This window comes from Alosa sapidissima, chromosome 24 (assembly GCF_018492685.1).
Source record: "Alosa sapidissima isolate fAloSap1 chromosome 24, fAloSap1.pri, whole genome shotgun sequence".
Classification (NCBI taxonomy): Eukaryota; Metazoa; Chordata; class Actinopteri; order Clupeiformes; family Clupeidae; genus Alosa; species Alosa sapidissima.
The window spans coordinates 18,942,612-18,969,548 of NC_055980.1; the positions used below are offsets into that span (position 1 = coordinate 18,942,612).

The following is a 26,937-nucleotide window of genomic DNA, read 5'->3' on the forward strand; positions in this document are numbered from 1 at the left end:
GTTACTCTTTGTGTGTGTGTGTGTGTGCCTACGGGCCTGCTACCTTATTGTCTTACAAATTCACTTGAGGATTCCTATTTGTGTTGTATGTTCATCTACATATCATTAATACAATAATTTGGTATATACTGGGACCTGGAACAGCTCAACTCATGATCTCTTAACCTATGGACTTCTGGACTGATAAAGAATTGCACCATGGGAAATGAAGTCTTCAGTCACACTCAGTCTTAACATCTACAATTGTTGTTTGTGTTTTTTTCTTATGGAGGAATTCCAGCTCTTGGTGCATGGACATGGGAAATTCAGGACATTGCAAGTCAAGTATTTGACAAAGATGTGATTTTGGGGGTCTATCTCCTTGTTGCTCTATAGAGACTTGCTAGAGATTTGCCAATCAACCCCCCACCCCACCCCCACCACCACCCCACGCAAATGACACTATAACACATGACACTATATGGACAAGGATGCTGCAGTTGTGTGAACCTACATTAAACACCCTAAATGCTGTTTTTTTTTTTATACAGAAACAGCTTGTGGTGTGTGTGTGTATATGCGTGTGTTTATGTGTGTGTTCCCATCTCAGTCTTACACCAACACAGGTGTGGTCGTAAAACAAGTGGCCTTTCAAAATAAATCCTGCTGGATTGAGTAGGAATCGAAAGTGTGGATTATTATCAGATGGATTGTGTGTGCAGGAGAGGTGTATAGTGTGTGTTTACATGTGTTGCACATTCACATCTGTGTATATTGTCTTAATCGGTGTATTGGAAAACCTGTAGGTGTGTAGAGAGACTTCGAGAGTGAGACACGGTAGCGGAGGATGCCATGGGAACAGGTGGTTGCGCAACGAGTGACTGAGCTGGTCCTGATCTTCCTCTGATCCGGTTCAGAGTTTGACCACTCTCCTGAGAGTGGAACCAAGTCATGAGGTCTGACCGGAAAGCCTCAGTCAGTGGGCATGAGCCACTGAGTTAGGTTTGGTGAACCCGTGGAATTAGAATGCTCTGAATTTGGTTTTCTAGAACTGGAATGTCCCCTCATTTACATTTGTGAGAATTCTGAAGTTTTTCTAATTCTGTGGGTGAAAAATACCTCTTTGCCTCGTTTCTCGTGGTCTGCTCCTGAATCTTAAGCTCAAGAGGAGCTTCCATGTGTGAAGCCATTGAGGTTACGCAGCCGCACATCACCTGTTCCCTGTGGCCCTGTACCTCCATTCGCTGGTGGAATGGGCTTGGAAGTGGCATGTCCAGGAGATGTTTAGTCTGGTGTCCTGTCGTCGTCGTCGTTCAATCAGGAAGCTAAGATGTTTGACGATGGGGAGCAAGGGATAGCAGGGAAAGTAGAAACGCTTGAGTTTTATCATGGAGACTGAAACTGTAAAGAGAGCAAACGTGCCAAGTTCTGTGTGGAATTGTTTGAACTACTTTATGTTCAGGCAATGGTTAATTTAAGTTTATGATAAACCCTGTGGTTATATCAGTTACCTAGCCAGGAAGGCCAAAAACTTGTGTGTCTGTGTCTGTCTCTGTCTGCGCGCGTCTGCACGCACACGCGCTAATGTTGATATGGTGTGGTTCCATTAATGGTATCCGTTTCCCAAAAGCCTCCAAACAGATAGAGGCAGTGCTTCTGCAATACGTGACATCCACTCCCACCTGTATGCTAAGCAGTGTGTAGGAAACTGGTCAGATTGAGCTTCTGGAGGATTCCGTGACATTGCTTTCTTGATACAGCTGGAGAGTGTTTATGCTTCCACTTTAGAACACACAGTGGATTCTTAGAAGGCCTCAATGTGTGTGAGAACACTTCATAAATTTACTAGCTTAATGCAGCAAAAAGTGCCATCGATAGCTACGAGAAAGTAAATATTTGTCTGTTTTTATTTTTAAACTTCAGTGACATTGAGATACAATTAAGGGCATCACTGCCAGCTATCAGGATTGTGTGTATCTATAAGCAAATTCTCTTCTGTGTGTGTTTTATTTTGCAGAAATAAAAACACTTTTTGAGACATGGTGTCTAGGTTAGTGTAGGAAATGTGACAGTTATTCAAGCCGACTTGGAGCTGTTTTATTATTTTCCCCTTTTCACTCATTTCACTCCTGTTCTATATTAATAAATATTATATATATGTATTTACCCTGCCCGTGGTTCACTTTGGAATAACTGCTATATTTTTCAATAAAACAGAATGCTGGTAATCTTTGCATAACTTTGTTCTGTGATTTTGTTTTGCCTGAGATTTGATTCATGCCTGTGGCAATAAGAGACCGCACATCATTTCTTACATCCAGTAACTATATGCATGTGACAATAAACTTCCTTGTATCCTTGCTGGGAAAATACTTACCTCAAGTTGGTGCATGCATGACTGGTCACTTATTTGTCTACACGAAGAGCCCATAGTTCAGACTTGAACAGCTTGGCCATTTCCAGCATGTTGACAAATGCCCTCTTTCAAAACATTTGATTCAGCCAATCTCTGTCAAACGGTTTAATGAGGGAGCCTTCCGGAAACAGCCTTCCGGGAACATTTCTCTCTGCGGTTACCCGAGTGTCTCTGTGGCGGTACCATAGACGGAAAAGATTAGGTTTACTGACTTGCAAAATTTCAAAGCGACATTTTATAGTTTATTCAGAAGACAGCCTCTGGGGTCGAAGTAAAGAAAATAAAATAAGTAGTAAGCCAGGAGGGTATTCCAACTATGTGGTCGTGTGAGTATGTTGGATAAGTTCGCTCTGAGTAAGTGGTAAACCTCCTAATAGCAGAGCTCTGTGGCTTCATTATCCTTGCTAAACAAAGCCATGTGGGTCTTCTTTTAGTAGTTTTACTCCATACCCAGGTGTGTCACTGAACCACATACACTGACATACTAAACGGCCTTTAAACTACTCTTACAACAACTATTTACAAATACAGAAATGGGAATATCCCTTATACCTTATGAAGACTTCAATGAGAACACTCCTTGTGATATGTATAGCTATTTTATTTCAGATAACAAAACATAAAGTGGGTTGGCATGCTTGCTCTCCTTCACTGCCCCTCTGCATGGCGTGATGGGGAGGGGGTGGACACACAAAAACAAACAAACAAGGCTTCCCTCAGAGCTGATGCCAGCCTTGCCTCACAATGCTCATATTGTGCCCTCCAAATGCTGTGAACAAGCTGGTTATGTGTGTGTGTGTGTTTGGGAGTGTCTGCGAAGCATTAAAGGCTGCCCATGTTGGCGGACAGTGAGAGATGCCAAGACTGCGGAGTGCCCGCTGCCAACGTCTACCCCGGCCTCAGATCACCTACTCCGCTCAGCCCAGTATATTCACACCACCTCACACCCCTGGGGCTCTGGTGGAAGGGGAACAAAAAAAAAAATGTCCGCTATAATTGCTGCACTGTGCTAAATCTGTATTTATAAAGACCAGCTAATTGGGCTTTTCTTTTTTTTTTTACGTCAGAGCTCAGAATGTAGATCTGGAACAGTCACTTTGAATAGACTCCAACCAACCTGAACTGCGGTGACCTGATAAAAGAAAGTTTTCAGCCAAAACTGACGACAAAGTCAGCAAGGAGCAACACATGACTGTGTTGCCAGCGCAGCAATGCACCATCGCAGATGGACCACGTTTAGTGACAGATTGGTGGGTGCGGAGTGGGGGGCATAGGGCTGGCAGAAGGGGGTAGGGGGTGTTATGAATAGCGAGGGGTACAAAGGGGGTGGCGTGGTGGAATGTAAAACAGATGGTACTGGCTGGTGCCCCCCTCCCCAGGGCCTGGGTGGAAACGGAAGGCTGCCAAGTGCCAACATGTCACTGGTACCCACTGCAGCAATCTGGGTATGAGGGAGAGTGACCAATCAGAAACTCCAGCACTTACTGTGGTATTGATCTGGCATTGATTTGACCTCACACCTCTCCAGATGTGGACCAGATGCGTCTCAAAGTTAGCTTCTATTGAAATGTTAAGATAGATTTTCTTTTTACAGCAATTAAAACATCTCATCCAGAAAAGATCTAGAACACATATTTTGTGTAAATATATCATATAATGATTTTGATACTGTCCTTTCACTTTGATTTTTTTACAGATAAATAGGGCTGTCATGGCAATCAAAATATATTTCCGTAGGCTATAGTCAGACAGGCATCCATTCCAGATGATGTATAGCAGGACTCATGTTTTCATCTTGAATAAGCAGCCTTTTGATTGTATTTTAATCAGCACACGCTCAGTGAGGTTTTGAGGCTGACTAGGTAGTTTGACATTCTGGGGATCCAAATTTCCACAGCTGTCTTCCAGATGCTATTGAGTCTCATTCCATCCATATTCTCGCCGTGCTGAAGATGACTGGTTGGATGCATTCGACCTATGGACTCTGGAGCACGAGGCTCTCTCTCTCGCTCTATATATATATATATATATATATATATATATATATATATATATATATATATATATACATATATATATATATATATATATCACTCTCTCTCTCTCTCTCTCTCTACGTTACTACCATAACTCCTACATTCTCACAATAACAGTCAACGAATAGTTTCTTATGTTTGACTTATTAAGGTCATTGGAAGACGAGTGATGCCCTCTAGTGTCCATGCAATTTATTGTAACCGTTTTACACTAAAATCTCGCGTTTGAAACTTCAGCAGTCTGTAAGTTTGTGACTTTCTGCATAACTAACATTGATGTCATTACAAACTGCTCTTTGTAACACTTTGTGCCAGGTATACGGTCTGTGATACTTTGAAACGTAGGCCTACTTGTGAATGCTCTTCTAATTTGACTGCTGAATGCTCACAGGTTTAGCGTCGGTGTGGAGTTGGATCATAAGCAATGGCCTACATCGCGGTAAACTACAATTAGCAAGATTCATTTTAGAATGGACGCTTGACCAATTAAGTTAACTCAGTGACACAAAATACTGGTAGCCTAAGCCTACCATTAACCACAAAAGGATGAGTTTGCTTTAGTTGCGGGGCAGTAAGTTGAACGTTGTCTTCCATATTAATGTTGAAGGTGTCAAGGCGATAAGGCTGTAGCCTACATGTTTCATTCACAATGACTTAGACATGCTCCGTTTTACAGTTCTTTTTGATCGCTTTAATGCTTGTGTCAACTCACGTTTTCAAAACAATTAACACACAGGTCTAAACAGAAGCACTCTGGCCAATATGACACATTTTGCATGCAAAAAAAACCTCTTAAAACTCTCAGCACATTTAAAACAAAGATAGATAGATAGATAGATACTTTATTGATCCCCAGGGGAAATTCAAGGTCTCAGCAGCAGCATACATACAACACAAACACATTCTTTAACAGCAGAAAGAGTAATTAAAGTATATAATATAAAAACACAACTAAGCAATAACATGCAGCAAATGAAAAGTTTGCCTTTAAACCACACAACGTGTAGTCAAATCACTGTTCTTACAATCAATCATTACACACTGGACGACAAAATGTAAAACATAGTTTTCAATATCAAGAGTTTCAGCCTTCATTTTTGCTGTTTGTGCAATTTCTTTCTCATTTTGCTGGTATCAGAAAAAACTTTGAGAAGATCAAAATGTATTGAAAACAAATTAATTTTGTTTGTTTATTAACTAAAAAAAGGAGTTTCACACAGTGACATTATAAGCTCATAATTTTGCAAGCAATATTAACTGTGAATAAATGCTTTCCATTTGTTCAACGCAGTTAAAGGTTGTATCAGCGATTGCAGGCCCAAAAAAGGCCCAAACATAAATGATCACATTTATCTAATCTTTCCTAACGATCCGCTAGCTGCCATAGTGTTGCCAACCACTCAAAGGCAAAATAAAGTGTTCCAACAAATAACCGACGAGATGCGCTAGCTCTCTGTTTTGTTTGAATGTCAACAGAAGTGACGTTACCCCGCCATCGCTGAAACAACCTTTAATTCAATCGAGCGTGGAGTCTTTGTATGAGAACTGTGTTAAACGTTTTGAAAAAGGACGTGAAAATGTGAAAATGTGTTCAAGATCAAGTGGATCCCAATTTCATTTAGTTAATCTAAGCAGTCAAAAAAACTGTAAATTAACGGCTACTTGAGCGCTCAGAGTCTGTGGTCATTCAGATCAGGCGCCTCCACAAAATGGCACAGACTATAAGTATATAAGTAAGTATATACTCTTTTGATCCCGTGAGGGAAATTTGGTCTCTGCATTTATCCCAATCCGTGAATTAGTGAAACACACTCAGCACACAGTAAGGTGAAGCACACACTAATCCCGGCGCAGTGAGCTGCCTGCAACAACAGCGGCGCTTGTGACAAGTCCGAAGCGCTAACCAGTAGGCCATGGCTGCCTCATATAGTGGGTCTAAACACGATTAAGTGCCGCCGCCCCCATTTTCCTATGTAACATTCTTTTCTAGTACTAACAGGACATTTTTCAGAAATATTCATGGTTTTACATTTTGGTTCCCTTCAGGACCCTGGTGTAAACTTATTCATGTTCCAGGGGTTTTGTGTCAGAAGTACTTCATAGGATTTTGGCCATATGGGTCATTCTGCAAGTCTAGCAGCCAGTAAGGTGTCAACTTAACCCTCATCTTATGTAATCAAATAGCCCCAAATGGCTTGCTTTATCCTATGCTTTGTATGCTTCGTTTCTAATTATTCAATTTTAGAGTGATGCCACTTTTTTGGTATAGGAAATAATCCACAGTGGTAATGTATATTCTGTGTCTCCTCTGGTTAACGTGGACCTTCTCTATATTTACATAAAGGCAGCACATGCCAATCGATGGGACAGCCTGCTTTGTTTGATTCGACAGCATCACCAAGCTGGAGCATTAGCTCAGCTGTCAACCTCAAGTGGTCACCATGGCGTCCCCAGATCATTTCGGAAAACAAAACAAAACAAAAACTCCATGATGGAGGGGCTAGACAGACAGTCAGAGGTAGAATGTACTTGTGTCTGCCTGCTTTACATTTTTCAGTGAGCAATAGCTGACTTTGTTACAAAAATGTTGATAAATCATTGTTTGGCATTGTTTATTCAAACTGCAGATTGAAATGTGGTTGCCTAAATATATATTTTTACTTTGATTTTGGCTATATTTAATGACCAACACACTTGTACTAGTATACCACTAGATATTATATTTCAATATGCATTTTTTAGACCTCAATTCTTTTGTTTTACCACTAGGTGGTATTGTTTATTCAGGTTTGGTACTCACTATGTCTATGTCATTAATAAACCAACATTAAAAGTTGTACAATTGCATTGTAGTTTTTATCAAAAATATATTCTGATATATTTCTAAATATTTCAAATTTCATCCTACCTATTCAAGTGGCACGACTTATCCCATCAGTATATCAGTAAGGCCAGAAACACAGAATTGTACAAAATTAACTGAGGTTATCCACATATAAAAGGTATGAAAACAAAATTTAATCTGACTCTGGTGAGTTACTGCTCTCGATGGACCAGTGTCCATTCAGGAACATCATCAAGTTCACGTTCTCAGGCTCCAGGTGACACCTGCTGTGGTGCACCCTTCTGGAAATTTCTGGGTTGAAGGCCCTCTGTAGAGGGACGGCCGTCGACACGACTGTAAGATACTTACGTGCGACGTGGCTTAGCTTCTTAAACCCCCTGGGCAGTCTCCAAAAGTCGAGCGGGTTCTGATCTCTGACCATCGTGTTGGTGCTCTTGTACTCCGTCAGTATCGCGTCCACTTCTTCTGTCCCAAAGCCCAATGGACTGGCGTCTTTACTCGGGCACAGAACTTTCAGCTCCGCTTGGAGTTTCTGTTCGATCGTCTGCGCCCTGCTGCTGAAGAGCATGATGTTCTTGAAGCGCGGGTCCATCGCAGTGCTCAAGGCCATCCAGCGGTTGTCCCCCGCGTGGCCGAAGAGCCTCATGCAGACGTCTGCCAGCGCCTTGGCCACCTGATTGCCATCCTCGGACAGCCGGGTCATTGACTTCTGCAGGTTGTCGACGAGCGGGATGATGTTGGAGAGTGACTCGTACCCGTCGCTCACCATCACCTTTGCCGTGTCCCTGAGGGGCTGCAGAGCAGCTAGTACAGAATTTATTTTTTCCATATCGCGATCGTTCAGCCAGAGGTCCTCCTTGACATGCTGCAGGAGCACCAGGTTGATGGCGTCTCGCTGCTGGGACAACCGCTGGAGCATGGTGCCCACGTCCAGCCATGTGTCGTCCGCGGCAGCCTGGACGAGCCGCAGTGGGCTGAGATTCAGGTTCTCCTGGTTGGCACGGAGCTGCCGCTGGGCATCGCGGTCCTGCTGGAAGAAGCGCACGATGGCACGACACTTGCGCAGGAGCAGCGGCATGCGCCACGACGGCTCGTCGAGCTGGGCGAGCGCCTCACGGAACACAATGTCCAGAGTGCACACGAAGCAGCGCATGTGCACCCAGCCTTTGGCCTCGCAACTTTCCGTCATGCTGTCTTTGCTTTTCACGTTGGACACGACCACCTTGACCTTCTCAGCGATGCCCCAGTCGCTAGACGTCTTCAGAAGCTGCTCGACCACGTGGGCCGCATCTCTGTCCGAGCCTAAAGCCACCGTCTCCAGCAGGCAGTTCCGCCGCTTCCAGTAGCGATCGATGAAGTGGCAGCTGACCGTCAAGTAGACGCCCTCCGAGGTGTGTGTCCACATCTCAGCGGTCAGAGCCACCTCTGGGACCGACTGCAGCATGTTATGCACCTCAGCCTTGATGTACTCGTACACGCTCTGGAGCTCTGTGCGCACCCACAGCGCGGAGGACGGCGGGTCAAAGGTCGGGTTCAGGCCCCGGCAGAAGGCTCGAAAGCCCACGTCTTTCACTTTGCTAAAGGGCAGCAGGTCAGTTACCAGCATTTTTAACAGGTGGTGCTTCAGAAGCTCATCTCCTGAAAGGAATACCATTGTTGATTAACTGCCATGAACTTTGTGATCTCTTTTCCCTCAGTTTGTCAACAAAATGCTATTCTGTTTAAAGATAAATAGTTACAGGATTATATCATTTATAATGTGTATATGTAATTATTATATTTATTATATGCACAGTTTTGAAGACATGGCTAATTAAAGACATTTAGGATAAAGGTCCATGATTTTAGAGTCGTAAAAGGTCATGAATACTAACCTTGAGAGACTTGTTGAGGTACAGTGATAGCTTGTAACTCAGCCATCCTCCTGCATCGCTTCCTGCCTATTTCAAGCAAACAGATTTAACAGCACCAGTTAATATTTGTATCTTGTTTTCGGTCTTCTTGTTTGACACATGGAATAGCAGTTATTTTTTGTTGTTGTTTCACTCTTTAGAACTACTATTTTAAAAGATCTTTGTTTTCTACATGACAACCTAGGATAAGCTCTGCAAGTCTGTCTGGTAAAGACATTTCCAATGTTCCTAAACCCGGGCACCAATCACAACCATGAAGGCTGGCTTAACATGATGACATTAAAGCAGTTTTTGAAAAAAGTTTTTGATGTTTTTTTCCGTTGCTCCGTATATGTTATCTCAATGAACCTTGTCCAGAATTTCAATTGAGATAAAGTGTGGTGCCGTATATTTACTGTATAGTAAAGGATGTGAGGAACATAACATTCAAAGCAGCATGTTGCACAACATGCAAACCAGCCAGTTTCACTTTCACACAAAACGAAAGTCAGACACAACATAGGAAGTGCTGTAGATTCTCACAATACGAAGTCAGTACGAGAGACAAATAGAATGTAGTAGGAGAGTTCAGACCACCACGCCATTTGCACTCTTCGACTTCCCATTGGAGCTAATCAAAGTCCTTTATGAGTGTTGTGGGTGATGAGTGGGAGAATCAGAAACTGTTTCCGTTTGAGGGGGTGGAACCAAATAAACAAGGGAGGGGCAGCATTTGAAGTAGGCCTATGATCTCCAGTGTGGCACAGGGATACTGATCTCATTGAATGTGTCAGAATGTGATAACAAGTCAATAAATTATGGAGTCTAACCACACCAAAATTCTCTTTCGGCACATCTTGACATCCATTAGAAAATATTCCATGTCAAAAGGTGAAGTTTTTCTCACTAGTAAGATGTATGTGATTTGGTGAATTATACTTATGAATCACACCAGACCTATGTGTTGAGGCCTTAAGAGATCTCACTGGAGACACGGACAGAAAAAAAAACATTGTAATGATCTCTCCTTGAATGTCAATACAATGACAGCATCAATTTACTTGAAACCATAGTCACTTTTGAATGAGGAATATAGGTCAAAGGTTTATGACTGCTCTACTTTTGCTTTGAAAAAGGGCATAGCATATTTAATGATAAATTAGGCTATCCAATCAGTTTATCATGATGAAATATTTTTGCTTTTCTTTCCTTTTGCAATTTTCTAAATCTTGCAGATTCTGAATTACTTTTGAATGTCTTGTTAAGTCTCAAGTCCTTGGTCTTATGATGGTATTGACTCCTCAATTAATCCATGTTGCTGATGTTTTTCCACATATGAAATATCGACCTGTTTTAAAGGTGAACTATGCAGTATTGGCAATTTCCTTACTGTTTTCTCAGTTTTTGCTTCTTTTTCGCTGGCTCTGTCATGACGAATGTCTGAGAAACTCCATTGCTACCTTTTTCTAGCCGGTGCCTGGCGTGTATGTGTATTTGAATGCAGTAAAGCAATTCATTACACTCGTTATACTTCCTGACACTGAGGCCGTCGGCCCGCCGGCCCACAGTTGCAAGGGTGTTTTTTTCCGCTCACAGGCGCTAGGGAGAAGCGAGACGGCCACCATTCAACCGGAAAAAAGTCATATAACCATTCCAATGACTCTGAAGCTGTTAAATGAAGGTAAATTAAGCTAAAACACTTGCATATTAAGCTAAAGAACCTGCATAGTGTGCCTTTAATTGGATATTTTATTGGTTATTGGGCAATACAGTATGTGTATGTTCTGCTGATTGACATTGATTGACGGGCATTTAATCTTAGGCCTACAACTGTGCCATCAGTTAGCCAATTTTACAGTTTTGTTCAGTTTTAGTCATATCTGTCTGTCACACACACAAACTGCAGTAGCATAAGTCTGGATTGCTGCCAGTTTGGCATGAATCTCCACTAGATGATGAACTCAGAAATGCAGTGGCAGCCACTATACAGCTTACTCAGCATTACCACATTACTCAGCTTCTTTGTAGCCCCAAACTGGATCAGCTCAATGAGTATTACTGAGAGCCTGCAATTGCTCATGAACATTCTTTGTCATTTGCACAATGGAAGACATGTTCTTAAGAGATCATGTAATAGAATGACCATCAAGGGTCCTCATCTCTAAAAAGAACACTGAAATGATCAACCCTTGTTATCTGACAATCCTCACCTCGGGATTGACTGGGGGCTCCTTTAGTGAAGGACAAGGTGTCGAACAAGGACAGAATGTGTTTAGATCGAGGAAGTTCTTCTTGTCTGGTTCCAGCACGCATGTTCTTAAGAGGCGGTTGACTTCTCTCTCTTCTTCTCCGATGGTTGCAATTGTGTGAGGTCAAATCTCTGGACCTCATGTCTCTGTTTGATCTTCTCGGTCTGTCTACACAGTCTGGCATGGTTTACTCCACTGAGTTTGCTGCTAATGGGCCTTCTGCCAGCACCTTGATGAAGATCAGCTGTTACGTTTCTCCCTTCTTTTGCCTTTTGTATTTTATATTTTGTGGTATATTCACAAAATATAAAATGTGGTATGATATTCTTGAGTGTTTTTTTGTCTCAGGTCCCTGTTCTTATGATAGTATTGATGTTTTTCACATAGTTCATGTCAGCCACATATGATCTTGCTTACTAAAGGGATTTAACAACTTATGGTGGCAGAGGATGCTGTGGCTTAGAATTCCATTGTGACACACTGCCTTCTGTAGCTGACATATCCATTATGACACATTTTAGCTCAGACTCTTCAGGTGGTTTGTGACCTAATGTGATTCTGTGATCTATCTGACTGTGGGATGTTTTTGCCACACCTGGGTCAGACAGGCAGTGTATATTCCTCCTATGAGCCACTCATCTTATCAGTTTCCTTCTCAACTTCAAGGGGTGGGGGGGGTAATAGGGTGTGTGGGGGAGAGGGGTGTACCTGTGTGCGTGTGTGCTTGTGTGTGTAGGGGGGTTAGGTGGAGGGGGGTGTACTTGTGTGTGGGGGGAGTGGGTATATTGTGTGTTTGGGTGAGGGTGAGGGGTGAAATGGTGTGTGTGGGGGGGGGGAGGAGTAATAGGGTGTATGTTTATGGTGTTTGTGGGGTATGGTGTAATAGATTGTGTGTGTGTGTGTGTGTGGGGGGGGGGGGGGGGGGGGTAGTATTGGTGTGTGTGTGTGTGTGTGGTGAGGTTCTCCAGTTGGTGTTTGTGAAGTGTGAAAAAAGCTTCTTAAATTTATATATAAACAAAGTTTATTTATACATAATGTATGTAATATTTGTATATTAGCGTATTTGTTTTTCATTAGGCTATTGATCATTTATATTGCATTTAATGCATTGTTTATTATAGCTATTTTCCTCAATGTAGTTTTACCAACATTTTAAAACTGTTCACTGTTGATTTTTAACTGTTGTATTGTAATGGTGAGTTAATTTTTTGCGTGTACAGAGGTGACCAAGAGGCTAGCAATTCTTGTCCAAAAAGTATTGCTACACCACAATACTCAATATATCAACTGTGAGTCATTTTCCCCCATTGCACCAACACTGGATTTTAGGGTTTCTCTCACCGAGAAAGTGTCAGAATTTGTTGATTACCACTTACAACCTCTTGTTAGGAAGTTACCATCTTATTTGAAGGACACAACTGACCTTTTGAACAGATTACAACTTAAATACAAAATGTGGATGAACATGATTGGTTTGTGACATTGGATGTGTCTTCTCTATACACTTCTATCCCTCATAAAGATGGTCTAGAAGCTTTAAATCACTACTTACTAGAAACCCCACTAGACATACCTACAAACTTTATCACTGATTTAACAGAGTTTATTCTCACCCACAATTACTTTCTATTTGAGAACGAGTATTATCTACAATTGCAGGGTACAGCCATGGGCACCCCATTGGCACCAAGCTATGCTAACCTGTTCATGGGGAAATTTGAACTGGATTTTGTGTACAATAACAATCTTGTCAAACTTTGGGTAAGATACATTGATGACTGTTTTTTGATTTGGAAAGGGAATGAGACCGAGTTCACACATTTTGAACTCAAGACTAGAAACTATCAAATTTTCATCAGAGAGGGATTTGGAGTCAATACATTTTTTAGATGTTTTAATATTGAAACAACACAATCGAATATCCACCACAGTATTTCGTAAAGAGACCGACAAAAACATGTTGTTGAGTGCAGACAGCCACCATCCAGTGGCGCTGAAACGAGGGTTGCCGCTTAGGCAATTATACCGGGTCCGACGTATCTGCGAGACAGATGAGGAATTTGAAAAACAGTCAATTTTGCTTAACCGATGCCGATCACGGGGGTACCCTGAAGAATGGTTGACCCCAGCTTATGAGAAAGTAAGATCGTCGCAAAGATTAGAATTACTATCGAAGAGGGAAAAAAAACAGACACGTCCTTGTTCAGTGAACTACGCACTCACATACAACAAATTATCAAGACCCATCAAATCAATTGTGAATACACATTGGCATATTCTATCAACAGACACCTCTTTGAATAACACTTGCTGTACCACCTCTCTTCACTCATAAAAGGTCGAGTAACTTAAAGAATCAATTTGTAAGATCGGACGTGATTCGCACAGGGAAGCCCTCCTTCATCAAGGGGTGCTTCCCTTGCAGAAATTGTGCTGCTTGTCCACACATGATAAAAACGAATACGTTTAGCTGCTTTCACACGGGAGAATTGTACAAAATAGATTCATTAATAAATTGTTATACGAAAAACGTAATTTATCTTTTGCAATGCCCTTGCCAGTTATTATATGTGGGAAAACATCGCGACAATTAAGAACAAGACTGAGTGAACATAAATCAGCCATTCGTAGGATATGAGGATGTTGCACAACATGCAAACCAGCCAGTTTCACTTTCACACAAAACGAAAGTCAGACACAACATAGGAAGTGCTGTAGATTCTCACAATACGAAGTCAGTACGAGAGACAAATAGAATGTAGTAGGAGAGTTCAGACCTCTTATTTGCCAAATCACACTTTTGCATTCCCTCGCTGTGCTTTCCCCTTGCCATATCAAAGATCTTGAGAGCTTATGAGTGTGTTTTTAAAATCAACCTGACAAACTCTGAACGCTACAAGAGTGTGACGTTCTAAACAAACACACGGCAATTCCATTCATACTATGAACTGTTAAGTGTGCTTGGAGCTATTTTTATTGGTTTCACCATGAACTACATTTCATACATTATTATTAAACGTTCACGGTTAATTGCACTTAGGCTATCGTTAAATTGTTAAAAGACTAGACTACAGGTAAGCCTTCTCAAAATGGCACATAGACATTAAGGGACAAAGGGACAGGTGAGTCCCCTCAGCAGCACCCCTGCCTGCCTGCCTGCCCGTAACTGCCTCTGCATTGACCTTCAAGAAACTCACCTGGACTCGCCATTTGCACTCTTCGACTTCCCATTGGAGCTAATCAAAGTCCTTTATGAGTGTTGTGGGTGATGAGTGGGAGAATCAGAAACTGTTTCCGTTTGAGGGGGTGGAACCAAATAAACAAGGGAGGGGCAGCATTTGAAGTAGGCCTATGATCTCCAGTGTGGCACAGGGATACTGATCTCATTGAATGTGTCAGAATGTGATAACAAGTCAATAAATTATGTCTAACCACACCAAAATTGGTGAGTCTAACCACACCAAAATTCTCTTTCGGCACATCTTGACATCCATTAGAAAATATTCCATGTCAAAAGGTGAAGTTTTTCTCACTAGTAAGATGTATGTGATTTGGTGAATTATACTTATGAATCACACCAGACCTATGTGTTGAGGCCTTAAGAGATCTCACTGGAGACACGGACAGAAAAAAAACATTGTAATGATCTCTCCTTGAATGTCAATACAATGACAGCATCAATTTACTTGAAACCATAGTCACTTTTGAATGAGGAATATAGGTCAAAGGTTTATGACTGCTCTACTTTTGCTTTGAAAAAGGGCATAGCATATTTAATGATAAATTAGGCTATCCAATCAGTTTATCATGATGAAATATTTTTGCTTTTCTTTCCTTTTGCAATTTTCTAAATCTTGCAGATTCTGAATTACTTTTGAATGTCTTGTTAAGTCTCAAGTCCTTGGTCTTATGATGGTATTGACTCCTCAATTAATCCATGTTGCTGATGTTTTTCCACATATGAAATATCGACCTGTTTTAAAGGTGAACTATGCAGTATTGGCAATTTCCTTACTGTTTTCTCAGTTTTTGCTTCTTTTTCGCTGGCTCTGTCATGACGAATGTCTGAGAAACTCCATTGCTACCTTTTTCTAGCCGGTGCCTGGCGTGTATGTGTATTTGAATGCAGTAAAGCAATTCGTTACACTCGTTATACTTCCTGACACTGAGGCCGTCGGCCCGCCGGCCCACAGTTGCAAGGGTGTTTTTTTCCGCTCACAGGCGCTAGGGGGAAGCGAGACGGCCACCATTCAACCGGAAAAAAGTCATATAACCATTCCAATGACTCTGAAGCTGTTAAATGAAGGTAAATTAAGCTAAAACACTTGCATATTAAGCTAAAGAACCTGCATAGTGTGCCTTTAATTGGATATTTTATTGGTTATTGGGCAATACAGTATGTGTATGTTCTGCTGATTGACATTGATTGACGGGCATTTAATCTTAGGCCTACAACTGTGCCATCAGTTAGCCAATTTTACAGTTTTGTTCAGTTTTAGTCATATCTGTCTGTCACACACACAAACTGCAGTAGCATAAGTCTGGATTGCTGCCAGTTTGGCATGAATCTCCACTAGATGATGAACTCAGAAATGCAGTGGCAGCCACTATACAGCTTACTCAGCATTACAACATTACTCAGCTTCTTTGTAGCCCCAAACTGGATCAGCTCAATGAGTATTACTGAGAGCCTGCAATTGCTCATGAACATTCTTTGTCATTTGCACAATGGAAGACATGTTCTTAAGAGATCATGTAATAGAATGACCATCAAGGGTCCTCATCTCTAAAAAGAACACTGAAATGATCAACCCTTGTTATCTGACAATCCTCACCTCGGGATTGACTGGGGGCTCCTTTAGTGAAGGACAAGGTGTCGAACAAGGACAGAATGTGTTTAGATCGAGGAAGTTCTTCTTGTCTGGTTCCAGCACGCATGTTCTTAAGAGGCGGTTGACTTCTCTCTCTTCTTCTCCGATGGTTGCAATTGTGTGAGGTCAAATCTCTGGACCTCATGTCTCTGTTTGATCTTCTCGGTCTGTCTACACAGTCTGGCATGGTTTACTCCACTGAGTTTGCTGCTAATGGGCCCTCTGCCAGCACCTTGATGAAGATCAGCTGTTACGTTTCTCCCTTCTTTTGCCTTTTGTATTTTATATTTTGTGGTATATTCACAAAATATAAAATGTGGTATGATATTCTTGAGTGTTTTTTTTGTCTCAGGTCCCTGTTCTTATGATAGTATTGATGTTTTTCACATAGTTCATGTCAGCCACATATGATCTTGCTTACTAAAGGGATTTAACAACTTATGGTGGCAGAGGATGCTGTGGCTTAGAATTCCATTGTGACACACTGCCTTCTGTAGCTGACATATCCATTATGACACATTTTAGCTCAGACTCTTCAGGTGGTTTGTGACCTAATGTGATTCTGTGATCTACCTGACTGTGGGATGTTTTTGCCACACCTGGGTCAGACAGGCAGTGTATATTCCTCCTATGAGCCACTCATCTTATCAGTTTCCTTCTTAAGTTCAAGGGGTGGGGGGGTAATAGGGTGTGTGGGGGAGAGGGGTGTACCTGTGTGCGTGTGTGTTTGTGTGTGTAGGGGGGTTAGGTGGAGGGGGGTGTACTTGTGTGTGGGGGGAGTGGGTATATTGTGTGTTTGGGTGAGGGGTGAAATGGTGTGTGTGTGGGGGGGGGGAGGAGTAATAGGGTGTATGTTTATGGTGTTTGTGGGGTATGGTGTAATAGATTGTGTGTGTGTGTGTGGGGGGGGGGGGGTAGTATTGGTGTGTGTGTGAGGTGAGTGGTGAGGTTCTCCAGTTGGTGTTTGTGAAGTGTGAAAAAAGCTTCTTAAATTTATATATAAACAAAGTTTATTTATACATAATGTATGTAATATTTGTATATTAGCGTATTTGTTTTTCATTAGGCTATTGATCATTTATATTGCATTTAATGTATTGTTTATTATAGCTATTTTCCTCAATGTAGTTTTACCAACATTTTAAAACTGTTCACTGTTGATTTTTAACTGTTGTATTGTAATGGTGAGTTAATTTTTTGCGTGTACAGAGGTGACCAAGAGGCTAGCAATTCTTGTCCAAAAAGTATTGCTACACCACAATACTCAATATATCAACTGTGAGTCATTTTCCCCCATTGCACCAACACTGGATTTTAGGGTTTCTCTCACCGAGAAAGTGTCAGAATTTGTTGATTACCACTTACAACCTCTTGTTAGGAAGTTACCATCTTATTTGAAGGACACAACTGACCTTTTGAACAGATTACAACTTAAATACAAAATGTGGATGAACATGATTGGTTTGTGACATTGGATGTGTCTTCTCTATACACTTCTATCCCTCATAAAGATGGTCTAGAAGCTTTAAATCACTACTTACTAGAAACCCCACTAGACATACCTACACACTTTATCACTGATTTAACAGAGTTTATTCTCACCCACAATTACTTTCTATTTGAGAACGATTATTATCTACAATTGCAGGGTACAGCCATGGGCACCCCATTGGCACCAAGCTATGCTAACCTGTTCATGGGGAAATTTGAACTGGATTTTGTGTACAATAACAATCTTGTCAAACTTTGGGTAAGATACATTGATGACTGTTTTTTGATTTGGAAAGGGAATGAGACCGAGTTCACACATTTTGAACTCAAGACTAGAAACTATCAAATTTTCATCAGAGAGGGATTTGGAGTCAATACATTTTTTAGATGTTTTAATATTGAAACAACACAATCGAATATCCACCACAGTATTTCGTAAAGAGACCGACAAAAACATGTTGTTGAGTGCAGACAGCCACCATCCAGTGGCGCTGAAACGAGGGTTGCCGCTTAGCCAATTATACCGGGTCCGACGTATCTGCGAGACAGATGAGGAATTTGAAAAACAGTCAATTTTGCTTAACCGATTCCGATCACGGGGGTACCCTGAAGAATGGTTGACCCCAGCTTATGAGAAAGTAAGATCGTCGCAAAGATTAGAATTACTATCGAAGAGGGAAAAAAAACAGACACGTCCTTTTTCAGTGAACTACGCACTCACATACAACAAATTATCAAGACCCATCAAATCAATTGTGAATACACATTGGCATATTCTATCAACAGACACCTCTTTGAATAACACTTGCTGTAGCCTACCACCTCTCTTCACTCATAAAAGGTCGAGTAACTTAAAGAATCTATTTGTAAGGTCGGACGTGATTCGCACAGGGAAGCCCTCCTTCATCAAGGGGTGCTTCCCTTGCAGAAATTGTGCTGCTTGTCCACACATGTTAAAAACGAATACGTTCAGCTGCTTTCACACGGGAGAATTGTACAAAATAGATTCATTAATAAATTGTTATACGAAAAACGTAATTTATCTTTTGCAATGCCAGTTGCCAGTTATTATATGTGGGAAAACATCGCGACAATTAAGAACAAGACCGAGTGAACATAAATCAGCCATTCGTAGGAATGATATAACTTCACCTGTAGCAAGACACTTCATAGAAAAGAATCACACTTTAGAAGATCTGAAAATGCACTGGTATGGAGAACGTAGTATACAAAAACCTCGCAGAGGAGGAGATACAGACAAAAAGCTCCTTCAGAGGGAGTCTTTCTGGATGTATCGCCTACGTTCTATGTCACCAGAGGGAATGAATGAAGACTTTCTGTGATTGTGTCATTCTGAGTGTAACTTACATTTTATTGTCTGTTATGTATTTATCATTGTCTGACTATATACGATATGTGGTGGTGCGTTGTCTGAATGTATATGATTGTGTTGCACTTTGGAGACATCAAGCGCTCCGACTGATGAACGGCCGGTGAGGCCTGATGTGTCGGAGCGCCTGTTGAATTCATACGGAGCTAATGAGGACAGGTGTCACTAATTGAGTAAACTTGCCTATTTAAAACTAGGAAGTAGCCATAGGGATGAAACACACTGACGAAGGCCATTAGGCCGAAACGTTTGTTAATTATCCCCTGTTGCTAAAATTGATTTAAAAAGCAAGAAAGAGAAGATTTTTGGAGTGCGACCATTTGTTATTTTCTATGAGTTCCCTGGATCACGCACCCACAAGTAAAGAAACGAGAACAATCGGGAGAGCGCGGTGTTTGCCAAGAAAAGGGTTCCCCCACCTGCCAAATCCCACTTTAACCACTGACCATAACTATAAGCATAAAAAAAGATAGTCTGGTGTTTACAGACACCACATTGGAGAGCAGAGTTTGCTGAATCCTCAGACCCAAAAGTCTTGTCCCCCTGTAGAGGTCAGTATGTGCATGTTAACCAAGCCTACCACCACCACAAAGTATCCCATTTATGAGCAAGGATTCCTAATACTTACTACTGCCATTATTAGTCTCAGACACACTTTTGCACATTGGAAAATGAATGCCAGTCTTTAGCACAAGTGGTAAGCACCATTTTGTGGACCTGTTTTACAGAATTGTCTTTGTTTGTACAGCTATACAAGCATAGTTCCATGCCTCAGAATTAAATCTGAGGAAGGATGTTGCCATTGTACTTTCATGTCTGCCATAAAAGATAATCTTTAGACCCAGATAAACTTCCACAACAGCCCATAAGATACAAATCTCAGGCAAACGCGCTCAATGTTTTCGTTGTGTGTGAGCCCAAGATGCGTGTGACTCCTGTGTGCGAGAATGAGAGAACAAACACAAGCTCTGCCAGGAGTAGTGCCCCTCTGTCCCGTCTGATCACGTCTGATCACAGCCTCTGGCTCTCTCTCATGTCACTTTCTTCAATCAATAACGCAGATTCACTGTTAGCTTTCTCCCGCTGGTATATATCCATGCATGAATAATGCTGTGGGCTTGGCAGTGTACAAGCCAGAGCATAAAACATAAAACTCCCAGCGGGGGTGGGGGTAGTGTGTGGGTGTGTGTGTGTGTGTGTATGTGTGTGTGTGTGTGCCTTGTGGCGACAGATGTTGGGAGTGTGATGGAGAGGTGGGCAGGGCTGAGTCTGGCTCGGGGGGTTGTGGGAGTGGGAGAGGGAGTGTGGATAAAAAGCCACTCAGAGCCCCAGCTCGACACTCAGTCCTCTCTTGTCAGAGCCAGAGTACCCTCCCAGCCTCTCTTCACCATGGCAACAGTCTTCGCCAGCCGCTCTTCCATGGGAGGCGGATTCTCCATGGGCTCGTCCCGCATGTTCTTGTCCGGAGGGGGCATGGGTGTGGGCGGCGGGCTCGTCGGCGGCCGCATGATGAGGGCCGGCAGCGTGTACGGGGGCGCTGGGGGTTCCGGGGTGCGCATCTCCAACGCCACCAGCCTGGGCTCGGCGGGCGGCTTCGCCTCGGCGGGCGGCTTCGGCGGAGGGTTCGGAGCGGGCGGCGGGTTCGGAGCGGGCGGCGGGTTCGGAGCGGGCGGAGGGTTCGGAGCGGGCGGCGGGTTCGGAGCGGGCGGAGGGTTCGGAGCAGGCGGCGGGTTCGGCGCCGGCGGTGGATTCAGCATGTCCATGGGCGGGGAGGGCAGCGTCATCGGCAACGAGAAGGGCACCATGCAGAACCTCAACGACCGTCTGGCCACCTACCTGGCCAAGGTGCAGACCCTGGAGAAGGCCAACGCCGAGCTGGAGCTGAAGATCAGACAGTTCCTGGAGGGTAGGGTCGGACCTGCTGGCCACGACTACGGTGCCTTCATGGCCAGCATCACTGACCTGCAGGCCAAGGTGAGCTGCTCTAATCATCATAATTACCCCACCTGCAGCAGAGGCTGCACAGCAGAGCATTATATGCAGTGAAGCCCTTCCACTTGTCAGGGTCTAATGTCTGACTAGGAGAGTGCACTGCCTACGCCCACTCTGTGTCTCGCTCTCTTACGGAACGTGTTTTTTAACCATGCAGCAGCAGTTCACTATGATTGATGATGTGTTGATTCATGTGTTACTGATGTATTCCAGATCCAGGGGGCCATTCAGCTGAAGGGATCTGTGCATCTGGCCATAGACAATGCCAGCCTTGCCATGGACGACTTCAGAGTCAAGTAGGTTTATCTCAGAGAGAAAAACAGAAATCCTCTTGCTAGGTTTAGTCCAAAATAATGATAGAAAGCTTGTTGCTATAAGCTATAGGGAAATTACAAAATGCAATGAACTCATGATGATATAGATTGCTCGTAAGCACACAAATTTACCAAATGCAGTAAATATTGTATGCTGTGTTTGAGAGAGTTTGCATGGAAGTTTCTACATGTACATGCATGGCATGACCAATATGCATGGCAATAAGCATGCATGGCATGACCAGTATACATGGCAATACGTTCATGAATGCATTCCTCTGTAGCATTTTCAATTTCAAGATAGATATCAATACCATTTTAGCCCGGAGGTTGTTATTTAATAGAATATGTGCATTGCAGCAGCAATTAAGGATTAGATCAGTGTTTCTCAAAGTGTGGTCCGGGGACCACTGGTGGTCCGCAAGCTATCCCAAGTGGTCCGCGAACAGACGTGGAAAAATATTATATAGATGAGTTGTTTGCAATATTGAACCAACTTGTATGTCTATCCAAAACAGTTAAAGTTAAGATATGCCAGTTTAAATCATTTGAATCCTCTGACACAATAAGCAAGGTGCAAAGGCAACAAGCAGGTGGTTCAGTAGGCATATTGTGTATACTGTTGAAGTAGGTCTACTCTTTTTTTTAACTAAGTGGTCCGTGAGTTTTTGTTTAATTGGTTAAGTGGTCCTTGGTCTGAAAAAGTTTGAGAAACACTGGATTAGATAAAGGACTAAAAGACATAACACCACCTCTATATCTGTAAGGTACGAGACCGAGCTGACTATGCGTCAGTCTGTGGAGGCGGACATTGCTGGTCTGAAGAGGGTGCTGGACGAGCTGAACATGACCAGGGATGACCTGACCATGCAGATCACTGGCCTGCAAGAGGAGCTCGTCTTCCTCAAGAAGAACCACGAGGAGGTGAGCACAACGCTAATTACACGGCAGGAACACACACTTCTCATGTGTGCCTCCTTCAGAAAGAGCCAAGCCGACGTCAGGATGACTGAGTGGCCAAAGCTGTGATTAGCGCCTCAGGCCCCCCCGAGCTCCAACTGCTCCACTCGGCTCTGTCCCAACATGCTGTGCAGAGCAGGTGGCAGAGTGAGAACAGGCCGAAGCCCCAAGTCTCGCTCTATGGGAGGACCCTCCCCAGGCATGGGTGTACTGTACTGTATGTCTCCCACTCACACTGTGAGAAAAAGGGCATATCCGTGACTTGAATTCCACAGAATTCTCCCTTGCACACCACAGATTCACTTAGATAAGACGTAGATATCTACCTACTCACTCACTGATTTGAGTGCACTGCCTTGCACACCACAGATTCACTTAGATAAGACGTAGCTATCTACCTACTCACTCACTGATTTGAGTGCACTGCCTTGCACACCACAGATTCACTTAGATAAGACGTAGATATCTACCTACTCACTCACTGATTTGAGTGCACTGCCTTGCACACCACAGATACACTTAGATAGACGTAGATATCTACCTACTCACTCACTGATTTGAGTGCACTGCCAGAAATTAAGTCTTGATAAGAGTGACATAACTAGTGAATATTGTTTTGGGATTTTTGTCATGTTGCACCATCTGCCTCCTGCATTACCTCTGGCATTGAGAGGACATACACTAAATATGTCACTGCATTACCTCTGGCATTGAGAGGACATACACTAAATATGTCACTGCATTACCTCTGGCATTGAGAGGACATACACTGAATATGTCACTGCATTACGTCTGGGTTTGAGAGGACCTATACTGAATATGTGACTGTATTTTTCTGTGGTAGGAGCTTGTGGCCCTGCGTGCTCAGATGTCCGGCCAGGTGCACGTGGAGGTAAACGCAGCTCCTCAGGAGGACCTCACCAAGATCATGGCCGACATCCGGGAACACTACGAGGCAGTCTCAGCCAAGAGCCAGAGGGAACTTGAGTCCTGGTTCCAGACCAAGGTGGGTGGCATACACAGATATACACATATACATTTATAAAAATAAAAAAAAAGCACACACATGCACATACATTTATACACATATTTACATGCATACACACATACACACAATGGTGATCTATTTTCTTCTATTGTGAAATGTGTTCAAGTCCTTTCTCACACACTGTGTTCTCTGTCTGCTGCTGTTTTGTAGTCGGAGACGATTAACAAGGAGGTCATGACGAGCACAGAGGTCCTTCAGACCAGCAGGACAGAGGTCAACTCCGTCAAGAGCGCCGTTCAGTCCCTGGAAATTGAGCTTCAGACACTCCTCAGCATGGTGAGACATACTGTACACGTCAGCTCCATAACACAGCACTGTTGCACACAATCGATCAATGTCTCGTGCCGTTTCACTGGACATGACAAGTCAGGCCATGCAATAAAATCAGGAGCAATTTCATCATAATCCATTATGCATAGTTTTCCTTCCTACCTTTCCCACGCCTTGATCTTCCACCTACGCACTCCTGTTTAAAACAATGTAGTTCTTGACCTTGTTTTTTCTGGCAACTTGCCGTACTACTTTTGGAACCATTGGAAACCCTTTGTTCACTTGACACATATGCTTTTCCCCTGTTGAATCACCTTTTAACAGTAACTAAAACAAAGCAAAACATCTCTAATTCAAACTGTCCTCATTCGCACGCCCCTGCAGAAAGCGTCGCTGGAGGGAACACTAGCGGAGACGCAGTCGCGCTACTCGTCCATGCTCTCGGGCTACCAGATGCAGGTGGGCAGCCTGGAGGGTCAGCTCACACAGCTGCGTGGTGACCTCGAGCGCCAGGGACAGGAGTACTCCATGCTCCTGGACATCAAGATCAGGCTGGAGATGGAGATCGCCGAGTACAGAAGACTGCTGGACAGAGGCGCAAGCGCAAGCTCAAGCCTCACCATCACTAGCAGTAGCGTGGACGGAGGTGTCAGCGCGGCCGGAGGTTTCACCATGAATGGAGACGCAAGGTAATCGCTAATACGCTAATCGGTTAGCATGAATGAATCTATCGGCAAATTAACCAGTAACCGCAACCACAACATGAGTTCAGAGAATGATGGACAAGGCACAATGTGAAAGAAAAGGAGTTGGCATGAGAATGAGAGTGTGAAATGTCTTTTCTTTGTCCCTTCCAACAGCCTTCTCTCAGGCTCGTCTTCCACCTCCACCACCACCACCAAGGTCATCACCGTCGTAGAAGAGGTAGAGCTGGTTGATGGGCAGGTGGTATCCTCCTCCTCTACTTCCTCTGGGCGTCTCATTAACTAAACCATCCACTTCAAGCCCACCTGACAGCAGCCGGCATTGGGCCCAAACAGGCCTGACTGGCGTGGGGCCCACGGGTGTCCAGACCCAGTAAGAGCCTAATCGTGTCCAGACCCCACCTCTGTCAGGACCAACCATAATCAAGTGTCTGATGGGAGAATCCACTGTGTGACTTTTTTTTAGTCCAGTGCACTGAGAGCCTCCCTCATTATGCTGGACAATAAAGAGACCATGCATAAACGTACAGTGAAAGTGTGTGTGTGTAATTCTTTCAAATTCATGCATAGGTATGGTACATTAGTGGTAGTGATTTCATTAGTCAACCAGTGGGCTATTGACATCACTATGACGTGCATGCTGTAGACAGCAGTCAGCTAGTGATAGATGGAATGGCTAAAGGCTAAACGGGTTTGCCCAGTGTTTCCCAAAGTGTGGGCCATGGCCCTCTGGTGGGCTGTCAAGGTATTACAGGTGATTACGTACAGTAGTTCAAATTCAAACCATAGCCAGAGATTTTAAGCCTATTCATCAAAGTGATATTCATTTGATGTTGGTCCAGAACATATTCAATGGGGTTGACAGACTATGGGTAATACTAAACTAATGTGTGTTATTGGAGCGGTCGTTGTGTCAGGTAGAAAAATTCAACAAGATCACAGTGAACATGTGAAGAACAAGACCCTCAGCGAGTGCTCCAGCTACAGAATTGTAAATAAATGTTTGGGTGGGCCGCAGGAGATTTTGGGAATTGAAATTGGGCTAAAGCAGTTGGGAATCTCTAGTTTAGACATTCCTATGTGTGGAAGTGCTTCAACAAAAATCAGACTTGTTCCGTGACCCACTCCAAAAGTCAAAGTCAAAGTCAAAGTCAAAGTCAAAGTCAGCTTTATTGTCAATTTCTTCACATGTTCCAGACATACAAAGAGATCGAAATTACGTTTCTCACTATCCCACGGTGAAGACAAGACATATTTTACCAATTTAAGTCCACAGACAAACATAACATTCAAGTAAACAAAAAAGTAAGTAAATAAGTAAATAAGAGGGCACATATAATAATGAAAAAAATTAGAGCAGCAAAATTTGGTTGAAATTGTGCATAGACAGTCAATAAAATACTAGTGCAAAGTCAGGCCAATAAAAGGCTTGGGTAGTTCTGTTTGACCTAAGTAAGAAAGAAAGTGGCATAGTGGTGCAAGTTATGTAAGAGCAGCAGAAGAAACCAGCTTGTCATGGCGAAACACTGGCCTGGAAATGGAGACTGTATCAGAAATCAGTGAGGGAGTTTCAATCAGTATGTGACACATTGAATATATTAGATGTACCGCATAGCGGTACAAAATATGACCGCCGCTCAGTCCTGTACATCCATTCCGCAAAAATAAATCATATTAATGAATGTCTCCATCTTCAACTCCATCCCCCACTCTTGAAACTTTTGTGTATGCTTGTTTGGAATGTGTGTGTGCGGGCCGCACACAAAGTCGCCTACTGGCGCTGCAAAGGTGAATAGATTTGTAGCACTTGCCAAAAAATTTGTAGCATTGTTATAAAACTTTTAAAATCTCTAAACAATCACAAGTAGGGCAGTTCATCACAGTCCATCCATTGCAACTGTACTGATGAAAGGTACTTATAGGCTACATTGTATTTTGGGAAAAGCAGAAGGTAGCAGCATAATGTATTTATTTATTTATTTATTATTAAACAAAACAATCCCTGTCAGTTCCATGCATTTTTCAACATCTATCAAGAAGAGATTCATGTCATGGATTTTTGTATATGGTTCTTCTTCTACATATGCATAAGTTTAGTCATCTAGTTCATATGATATTCAGCTTTATTGTCAATGCACAAATTAAATACCAGTAGTCTAAAACAAAATGCAGTTTTACCCAGTGGTGCAAATAACTGACATGTCCAAAAGGGCCTTCATGAAATGCGTTGCTAGACTGTTCATACACATTTTAATGGGCCAAGTTGAAGAGCTACCGTCCATTCTACGTTGCTACGTAGGGATCAATACCCTGGGGATCAATAAAGTATCTATCTATCTATCTATCTAGTTCGTGCAAATAATAGGCTTGAATTTCCCCTGGGTATCAATAAAGTATCTATCTATCTATCTATCTATCTATCTATCTATCTAGGCTGATTCATGTTCCCTTACATTTTGCAACTATGAAGTCCATGGTTA

The 26,937-nt window shown here is 42.8% G+C and overlaps 2 protein-coding genes across 3 annotated transcripts; one reads left to right on the forward strand and one right to left on the reverse strand.

The window, feature by feature from the left end:
* Positions 1 to 7,427: 7,427 nt before the first annotated feature.
* On the reverse strand, positions 7,428 to 15,138 carry LOC121700101 (E3 SUMO-protein ligase ZBED1-like). Of its 2 annotated transcripts, none has more exons than XM_042082815.1 (3): positions 14,615 to 15,138; positions 9,151 to 9,216; positions 7,428 to 8,914 (listed from the first exon to the last, which is right to left on the reverse strand). In XM_042082815.1, exons 1-3 carry the CDS (start codon positions 14,646 to 14,648, stop codon positions 7,449 to 7,451), a joined length of 1,566 nt encoding a protein of 521 aa, XP_041938749.1. In that variant the 5' UTR covers positions 14,649 to 15,138; the 3' UTR covers positions 7,428 to 7,448. The 2 variants fall into 2 exon arrangements, with proteins under 2 accessions (XP_041938749.1, XP_041938748.1); XM_042082814.1 differs by lacking the exon at positions 14,615 to 15,138 and adding an exon at positions 11,379 to 11,867.
* Positions 15,139 to 20,407: 5,269 nt separating this feature from the next.
* LOC121700102 (keratin, type I cytoskeletal 13-like) lies at positions 20,408 to 24,962 on the forward strand. The gene is made up of 7 exons (XM_042082816.1): positions 20,408 to 21,143; positions 21,375 to 21,457; positions 22,243 to 22,399; positions 23,280 to 23,441; positions 23,634 to 23,759; positions 24,138 to 24,442; positions 24,614 to 24,962. Exons 1-7 carry the CDS (start codon positions 20,415 to 20,417, stop codon positions 24,741 to 24,743), a joined length of 1,692 nt encoding a protein of 563 aa, XP_041938750.1. The 5' UTR covers positions 20,408 to 20,414; the 3' UTR covers positions 24,744 to 24,962.
* Positions 24,963 to 26,937: the final 1,975 nt, after the last annotated feature.

Coding starts and splice junctions, on each gene's coding strand:
- LOC121700101 (XM_042082814.1), bottom strand. CDS start 11,601: ATGCCAGACTGTGTAGACAGACCGAGAAGATCAAACAGAGACATGAGG. Junction 9,217..11,378: donor AGCCCCCAGTCAATCCCGAG/GTGAGGATTGTC, acceptor TGCTTGAAATAG/GCAGGAAGCGATGCAGGAGG. Junction 8,915..9,150: donor ACCTCAACAAGTCTCTCAAG/GTTAGTATTCAT, acceptor TATTCCTTTCAG/GAGATGAGCTTCTGAAGCAC.
- LOC121700102 (XM_042082816.1), top strand. CDS start 20,415: ATGGAGAGGTGGGCAGGGCTGAGTCTGGCTCGGGGGGTTGTGGGAGTG. Junction 21,458..22,242: donor ATGGACGACTTCAGAGTCAA/GTAGGTTTATCT, acceptor TATATCTGTAAG/GTACGAGACCGAGCTGACTA. Junction 23,442..23,633: donor AGTCCTGGTTCCAGACCAAG/GTGGGTGGCATA, acceptor GCTGTTTTGTAG/TCGGAGACGATTAACAAGGA.